The 9,124-nt window shown below is 39.0% G+C and overlaps 2 protein-coding genes across 2 annotated transcripts in view; both read left to right on the plus strand.

Moving 5' to 3' along the window:
- The first annotated feature begins 1,483 nt into the window (after positions 1-1,483).
- Positions 1,484-5,400, plus strand: LOC140926819 (p53 and DNA damage-regulated protein 1-like). Its single transcript, XM_073376506.1, has 5 exons — positions 1,484-1,576; positions 2,187-2,262; positions 3,030-3,107; positions 3,223-3,303; positions 5,066-5,400. Exons 1-5 carry the CDS (start codon positions 1,487-1,489, stop codon positions 5,134-5,136), a joined length of 396 nt encoding a protein of 131 aa, XP_073232607.1. The 5' UTR covers positions 1,484-1,486; the 3' UTR covers positions 5,137-5,400.
- Positions 5,401-7,033: 1,633 nt separating this feature from the next.
- LOC140928254 (heparan sulfate glucosamine 3-O-sulfotransferase 3B1-like) overlaps positions 7,034-9,124 on the plus strand; it is an 11,068-nt gene continuing 8,977 nt past the window's right edge. Inside the window, exon 1 of the mRNA XM_073377981.1 lies at positions 7,034-7,095. The gene's annotated coding sequence lies outside the window, so the exon portion shown is untranslated. The remainder of the gene's footprint in view (positions 7,096-9,124) is intronic.

A 9,124-nucleotide genomic window follows, 5' to 3' on the forward strand; every position in this document is an offset into this window, starting at 1 on the left:
TATTTAACATAACAAGTATTCAACCAGTCAAATTACACCACTGTCAATCATTTAGCATAGTTTTGGTAGTGACAATAACAAACGTTATTTTCCATACTGCTTTAGATTTCCATGGGGGTGATCAACATTCCACTACAGTAGCCTGTGGATGAGCCTTTCCTTGCTATTTTTTCCCCAAACAGAGAGTCTGTTCACAGGCTACCACTACAGTATTAGTACTGTATAAGCTATCAGGTTTTTCCCAAGGGGTATGTTTTTGTTTTGTTGTTGTTTTTTTATGCCATTTTAATCAGCAAATGGGTATGAAACACCACTAAATCAAGTCCTGAATCCCACTAAGGGTACTTTCACATAATTGGACTACAGAGGTATGTATTGTGATGTGTTGTCTGGTAGAGGTTGTACAAATCAGAGGGTGTTGGTAGCCTAGGATGGGTTGCTTATGGGAAAGTGATTGGTAATAAATGGGAGATTCTGGATCATAGTCTAGAATTTGGTAGGAATTTGGGGGGGGGAGGGGTGGCATGGGATTGTTTCGTATTGAGCAGAATAGGCAGGGTGCAAAGATAATCATTTTTCAGCTTGCCATTTGGGCAAGCTGAAGCTAGCATTTACTAGCCCAGACGTCGTTTCAACCAGCCCCAAAAACTTTTTGACTAGCAGAATTGATTTCACAGTTCTTGATGTTGTTCGAATTCCTCAAAAGACATCACTTGCACGTCAGGCAAGTTAAAAAGAGAATTCACTAGCCCGATAGCAAAATCCACTAGCCCTGGGCTGTCAGACACCACTTTCTTTGCACACTGGATAGGGTCACAAAGTTGTGTGTTAACATTGTACAGTATAGGTTAAGGATTTCAAGGGAACTCCCCTGCCTGGGTGGGAGGCCACCTCAACTCAGACATTGATACAATACCCCCTGTCCTTGTCAGGCCCAAACTACTCTTACAAATGGAAATGGAAAGGCACGGCAATGCGCACGAATGCTAGTACTTTTTGGTCAAATATAGGTAAAATTCTCTGGAAGGCACACTCTAAATGTCCAACTTTTTCTCTTAGACAAAAGGAGCCAACTCGAACCTTATCCCAATAAACAGTTTCAATTGCACCCACACCCGCACCTGAAAATTTAACCCCATGAATAATAGAATCCCAGCTTCAAATATGGCGGTGTGGCAAATATAGACTGTAGACTTGCAAACTGGCAAGTTAAGAACGTAGACGAGGTAAAAAATGTTGTGAAATTGTAAACTAGTGCAGTCAAAACTTGTATTTTTTGGTACTTACCAATAGAACAAAAACTATACCACGATATTTCCACTTCGCGATGGTGCAAAGATAACATAAAAGGGGTCAAAGGGGTAGTGATCTAAATAGTGATCAGTGGTGATACAAAGATGAAATTTCGCGCCCAAATCAATCAGCTCCAGGACGTATTTGCTTGACGCGGCCTGGGAAAGCTGGGACTAGTAAAGTCAAAACAAAAATGGCCGAAAGGAAACTTGCCTCGCAGACTCTTCAAAGATTTACCGAACTCGAGGAACTTGCAGAAGAAATTATGGAAGACAAACATCAGGTGAAGCAAATTCTGTGACTTAGAGTTAAGTCAGTATTGCCATGTATGCAATCTGTCTCTTGCAACCTCGTCCCCATGAGGCTATATAGGGCGCTTTTCCCTTCGTTTTTGGGCTGATAAGTAAAACCTGCATGATCAATATTTACGCTAATAGGCGAGGTAAGTTTACTTTTACTTGCTAAGGAAAAAAAGCGTTCAAACGTATAGCCGCAGTTCCGCGCACCTCTTCAGAGATTGCAATTTTTGCTGTACCCCCTCATAGACAAAGAGACTCTTTTTTAATACCAGCCCTGAGAAATACATGATGTGTTCATGTGATTTTATCTAGCACGCGAGAGCAGATAACTTTTAAGTCTTTGTTTTAAAAGCCTTAAAAGCGGTTGCTCTCACAGGCCAGCTTTTCTCTAATCTGGCCTTCTTTGAAGACCCCTGGCCTGGTGAACAAAGCCATCCTTAGAGGGGGATGGGACAGGAAAGGGAGTCCTAGTAGAGGGGCAATCATCATTAACCCCTTTAATTCCACATGAAAATTTAACTGCAAAGCCTTGTCATATTTCCAGCTAACATCACAGATCTTTCTACTTTTGTTCTCTGTAAATATTTTTGTTAGATTGTTGAGCTTGACAAGAAAAGAAATGCAAACCGAGAAGCTATGAGAACACTCAAAAAAGGAGATACAAAATCTGGTACAGTAAAGGAGTTCAATTTTGTTCCTCTTCAATCACCGTTTTTGTTTCTTCTGTCTATGACCTTCTATGTCTGAGTTAGACATAGGGACTATCCCTGCTGAGTGGGGGCGTGAGGCTTTGCGGTGATGTGGTTTAGCTCGGTTTTTGGTGCCATTTTGCAGAAATTTTTATTTTAAGTTTTAAAAAACCAAGCAGTTTGTGGTTTTTAGAAGTTTTTGGGTAATTTCAATGTGGTTTGGAGTTTTATTATGTTATTCTGTGCGGTTTTTACAGTGTTCTCCTTTAATTTTAGTTCAGCAGGTAAGGGACTGTTCATAGCCGGTAAAACAAAAAAATAATAATATGCACCAGAGATGTACTTTCCTAGGGGTAGGGGGGTAGTAGAGTGCGGGAAATGGCTCCGCACTTGCTGGCAAATTTAAGAGCTAAGTTCTCTGAAACGTCATTCCCTCATTTTAAGACCTATTTTACACAAATCAGCCATTGTTACCTTTTCACAACAATAATATTATTTAAAAGGATCGATTCTAATAATTTTACTCTGTCTTCAATGTTCCCTTTCCAAAATGTGTGGCCCATAAAAAGAAAAGCTGTGTACACGTACAGCTCAACCTGCAACTATTATTATTATGAAGATCACTGGCTGCAAGCAAAAGTTCAGAATGTATTAAGGCATTTTTTAATGATCAGACAGACCAAAAAACATTATCCCCCTAATGTTAAATTATAGTTTATTTGTAAAGCAAATTTATTATCTTTTTTAGCCACCAAGTCTTGGGTATGTTTTGGAAACACCTTTATGAAGCTTCCCAGCTCCAATGTACAAGAAATGTTACAAAAAGGTTAGTGTGTATAATAAAAATGTATGCTACCTACACCTCATCTCTCCCTAAAAGCAACAGTATTGCTGCAAAATTTGTTAAAAAAGCACTTTAAATACCTTTCTTCTTTGGTTAGATCAAAAGAACTTAGAAGAGGAAATTTCCAAGCTTCGGAAAGACCTAAAGCCTAAAGTCTCCAAACTCCATGAACTAGAAGGTTGGTTGCCAGTCTTATATGTTTCTATTTTTTTCTCTGTGAATGCTTTTAAAGAGATACATGGGGAAGCAGGGTGGGTAGTCAGGGAAGATACATGTGTGTGATGACCACAGGATACCCACTTAAAAACCAAACACTTGTCACTATGTTTAAAAAATTAGTACAACCAATGAGCACATTTTTGTCACATATTTTCTGAAATTGGCAACAAAATTAGTGAGACGTTGTCCTCAAGTGGGGTACATTATGTGTATGTTTGGAAAATAAAACAATCCTCACCCCTCCCCTCTGTCTGTCCATTCAAAGTTGGGTGTCTCTTGTTTTCTACAGGTAGCTCGAACAGCGGCACAACACTGCATGGAGGGGTTGGGGGAGGGAAAGCCTTATTTTCCCTTTTTATGTTGGCAAAATCTTAGAGAGGCCCTTTAGGGAAAATGCCGCAACTAATTTTGTCACCATTGTGTGTTGTGGGGTACTTTTGTTAGAATTTACTTACCTGTGGGTTAATTTACACAGGAAGCAACTGAAGAGTTAAAAGTTTTATGATGAAGATAGAATGGAAACCACTTTAACCATAAACCAAAAAACTACACCACTCAGATTTGCCAGCTGTTTCTAAATCCTTATGATCTCAGCTGACTGTCTTTAAAAACCAATCAAAATGGGTGTACACTTTTGTATTCAGTACATTGAAATAGATTCTATTTTACCTTAATAATTGTCTGGTCAGTCATAGATTGTAGATGATGTCAAAATGTGGTCAGTACAAAAAGAGTAGGTATACTGCCCTGGGGGACACCCATATGAAAGAAACGGGGGTGCTTGCTGAAAAACTAGAATTAAACGCCTAAAGGAGACGAATCTGGGTGTAACTTGGGCTTTATTTGGCTCCCAAAGGAGACCATACTCCAACAGAGTATGATGTAAAGATATTTCTTTATGCACAACACTAAGTGATCCCTGAATGGATAAAAATAATGGCTTTCTGTCAAGAAAACCTTCATTGTAAATTGTAATGTAAATTGTAAATATCATATTATACCCCTCAGATCTTTCATGGATCTTTCATAGACTGCTTATGGTGCAGTTTACAATATTATTGATTAAGTGATGATTTGTGAATGCCCATCATCAGGGGCACCCAACGTCAAGTTTCGGAAACTATCTGTTCGGAAGACGATTTGAGATCTAGAATTTTCGGAACATTTTTTGTAAAATTGCTTGCCTGCCTGCTTCTCCTAGGATTTTCGAACATCAAAAAATATGGTATAATTGGCCATTTTTAACGGATTTTTACCCTAAAAAGGTCACCTAAAATTTCCGGGAGCCTTTTTTCTGGCGGAAGTTTTCGAAAAGGTAAGTTTTGATCCCTAAAATTTTCAGATCACTAGACTTTCAGCTAGGAAATTTCAGATTTCCTAGCTGAAAGTATAAAAATATGCCTATATCTACCGTTTAAATACTAAAATACGTTTAACAATGCTATGTTTAAGTGGTTTTGAACTATATTCTCATTGGGTGCCGCTGTTTCATGTGAAAGTGCATTTGAGATAGACCACCAGACCAGGGACTACTATACATCCCCTACTCTTTCACTTCGCACAGAGTTTCTACCCCTAAGCGAGATACCGAACACCTCCATCATTTTCATATAAGAGTTAATTCGGGGACTTACTGATGTTCTAATAGTACACCGTTTTCAGGTAATCACCAATCAAAGTGCATAAGACTGTATAAAGTGTTTTGAATGGTTTCCTTATAGGGTTGCCTGAAGTGAAAGGATTTGACTTAACTGCATTAACAGAAGATGACCTATCGAATCTAAAGCCTTGACGATGTTGTTCTCAGTAAACAGCTGTGATGAACAGCTGCAGCAATGCTGAGCATGACACAAATGTGTAAGCTAGTCGAGCTGATAACAAAACCCAGATGAAAAAAAGCCAATAATGCACAGGAGTGCAGTGATCGTGGGGTACTTCAGCGAGGGGTGGTACAGAGAGGCTCCGCCCGAAAGAAGAAAAGGTAGACTACGGGTAGTTCCCCATTTTTCCTCAGGGATAGTAGAACGAGCGGGAAGGGGGGCGAAAAGGCGACACGCGTGTCGCCTTTTCTCGCGCGGGGTGATTTTCACGCCCGCTCGAGTTTCCCTCGTTCTACTATTTCTGAGGAAAAATGGGGGACTACTCGTAGTCTAAAGAAAAGGAAGATCGATGTATAAAATGAAATAGAAGCTGAAACATGGAGTTAACTATTACCAACTGAGGAATGCGCAACGTTGGTATTACTTTAAACACATCAGTTGAACTTTGTTTTAGCTCGTTTTTTGGTTACTGAGACGTGTTATTCACGTTTTTTCTGACGACTTTTCTCTCTATTAAAAAGGCACGTGTTAAAACCGTGTTGTAAAAATTTAAAATGGTCATAAGAGCGCCTTGTACACTGTAGTTCTGTGATCCAGCAGCTGGTGACCTGTGGAATCTAATTCCAGAACGTTTTATATTTTAGTTTACATTCATAGACTGAAGGCGAATAAACTATAATCTGTTTATATAAAGCCTTGATTTTATAAACTAAGTTGATAACGTAAATTGTTCTACCTTGCGGGAATTATGAAGCACACTGACGTCAGCTGTGACTTATAGATGAAAGTATAAACTAGTAGGCGAGGACTCATTTCAGTGCAAACAAACTGGCAGTGGCATACGAAAAAGCGTAAGAAGACGTGTGAACCAGACATGCGGAGAAAAGCAAATGGTAATGGTAATGCTTAGCTTCGCTATTTTTGTGATTTATAGAAAATAGAAGTTAGTTAGCCTGCGTGGTAGGCGTTTGAAAGGGAAGAGGAAGGGAGTTTTAGGTGTGAGAGAAACGCGCCCAAAACCCCCTTTCCCTTCCCTTTCAAACGCCTGCCACGCAGGCTAGAAGTTAGTTTGCACGGACAGAAGAATCAAATGATTAAACAACATGACCGGTCATCAAAGGAATTTCCTGGACATTATTCATTTTTGACCTCACACATTGTCCGTTGATCGTCCCTGATTGATAAAATTAAAAATCCTTGACAGTGCTTGGAGACGACGGCTGTACACAGGCTATTGAAATAAATACAACTTTACAGCATGAAGTCATCTGAGGGGGCCATACTTCTTTGTCCCCTTAGTCTTCTCAATTTATGGAAAAAACAGCAACAGTTCATGACTGATCTCGCAAACATTTATAAAATGTAAACAAAAGCATCTCCCATTTTAAAAAAGGATTACATTACACCTGCGAAATCTGTTTTCTTCAATTCAGATCTGCTAATCATGTTATCAATGTCGTGAATAAATTGATACCACATTCTCGCAGCTTTCTTCTAGTTTCTTGTCCTTTTCCTGTAAGAGAACCAGCTCCGACCAAGAGAGAATAATCTCTTAGATTATTCTCTGTTGTTAACGAGACACTTACAAAAATTGATTGGCATGGGGTGGATTTCCACTGTGGCTTATTTTTTACGTGCGTAGTGCGACAACGCGCATAAAATCTACGTCTGCAAGACGTAATAAATCGAAAAGATGTATGTGAAAGGTCGCACGTGAACGTAAAAGTTGAACCTCCCCCAACTTTTACGTTTAGGCGCGACCTTTTTTACATGCTACGACCCCGCGTACGCACGTAGAAGAAATTTATGCTCTCCCCGCGTGACAAGTCGTTGTACCCTCGCCCCAGCTTTTTCGAGCAGCTATTTCAGGCGATCGAAGCGGAAAGTGACACTGGAGAATATAATGCAAGCAAAGTCCAGAATTTGAAAGGGTAAGGTATATTTTGGCGCTTAAATTATGGGAAATGTGAGTTCTTTACCATTTATTTCTTTCATTTGTTTAACTGTTGGAATTTTTAGAAATTTAAATCGAATGGTTTTTCTGCCCTTTGTTTTTGCTCAGTGAGCACCTCAAATTCATAATTGGCGATTGACAAATCGAGGTTTTCTGCCTTCCGGTGGTCTTCGATCTGAATCAAGTCCTGCGTATTTAAGATAAGTACTCGCTTTTTAAATTATATACACACATTTTAGCTGGATAGCACCGTCAGAAGAACTATGCTCATTCGGTTCAATCCGATTTCAAACGATGGCACGCCGACAGGGTACATGTTTTTATCCATGGCGGTGAAATTTTACCCTTCTTAAAATAACCATTAAATTTTAACTTTCGTTATGAAAATCAATCCAACATTGTCTCGTGATGCATTGTATCCCCAAAAAAGATTCCTATGGCGTACCGCAAAAAAAATTATCACGATCATAAAACTTGTATTTGAGTCAAAGTTTGATGGTCGTTGGTTGTTGTCAGATTTCTATTTTGACAGTGTTTTGATTCCAATGACCCTTATTTCAGTTTTGTTTTGTCTTCGAGTTGTTTGCCTCTAGGCTTTTTCACATTTTTAGAAACATAATCGTCTAATGACATTTTTCACCAGGTAAAAATTCCATAGATTAGCCTTGTAAAGAAATGATATATATAGTCGACATATTTTCGAACGTTGCAAAGACCTAAAACAATCCTTTTGACATAAAGAACCTGACCAAGATCTGATTTCAGAGCATTAAGCCACGCGTGCTTTTATCTGTTGAGGGCTTTTGAGGGCATGTTTTATTTTCCCGGTTTTTATTATTTCTTGTTCTAATCATACACTTGCCTTTCAAGATGATATACTAAAGCAATCCATATGGGTCCAGTGCATATTGCTCGCATTAAAATTCCTGCTTGTTATTTTTCGCGACATGAAATGGTATTATCCTATTTATTGCTTATTGAGTGATGACGTGAGTTATAAATTACAGTTCTCCCCCTTTCTCTGTGTTACTTGCATGCGTTTTCGATTTGTTTCGTCCCTTTTAGGTCAAGTAATACGGGCAACGTTTAACTTCATCCTGTCGAGCGACATTTGTTAGAAACCAGTATTGCTCGTTTCATCACACGTGCAAGCAACGCGCAATTGCAGTGTAGAAGGTTTTTTCTGCAAGAAGTTGTTACCTTAAAATTGTTGCGCTACAACTTGCGCGTGCAGGTGAAATGAGAAAAAAATCGCTATGTATCTCGTAAAACAACGTAGTGCGAAAAGTTTTAATCATGAACAATCTCTTTCCAGGCTTCTAAATCTTGTGTACCCGATGTAAAGTAGAACAAATGCCCGGTAGACAAAAGGAAATTCGTTATATACGGGCAAAGCTTGGATAAAATCTGACCGTGAAATCACAATTTCGCGTACCCGGAATATTCGTAAAATTTGCTTGTGGACTCGCTTATTCGTCCAAAAATACTCGTCGGGCGCCTTATTGTGCTTGAATTATGCACGGTTCGTGAAAAAAAAAATCGTTTGTTTTGGCATTCATTGCATTAGAATATCTAGAACAGTTCTAGAGGTCTGCTTGAAATAAATATTCTAATGAATTTCGAGTTACGATGGTTCAAATATCACGGTAGAAGAGAATTGTAACGCAACTTTTGGGTAATCTTTTTCTGGAATTAACGATAATCGAACGCACCCTAGTACCGTAATCGCATTTAATAATGGTAATAGGATTGAGTGGAGTCCAATTCGGATGTAGTCTTACGTATACGAAAAAATACACGCGGTTGTTACGCTGTGGTCAGATTTGTCTATCACAAGTATGATGAATGCTGAAACCACTGAGGATTATTGATAGTCAGGAGAGGTATTTTTCTACTTCGTTGTAGCTACCAGATTTTTTTACAACCGTTATGTATATGTATATCACAGGGGCACCCAACGACGGTTTCCTCCTAAATGCATTTGAAAACACTTTTTAGGCCCAGTT

Source organism: Porites lutea, chromosome 2 (genome assembly GCF_958299795.1).
Source record: "Porites lutea chromosome 2, jaPorLute2.1, whole genome shotgun sequence".
NCBI classification, from domain to species: Eukaryota; Metazoa; Cnidaria; class Anthozoa; order Scleractinia; family Poritidae; genus Porites; species Porites lutea.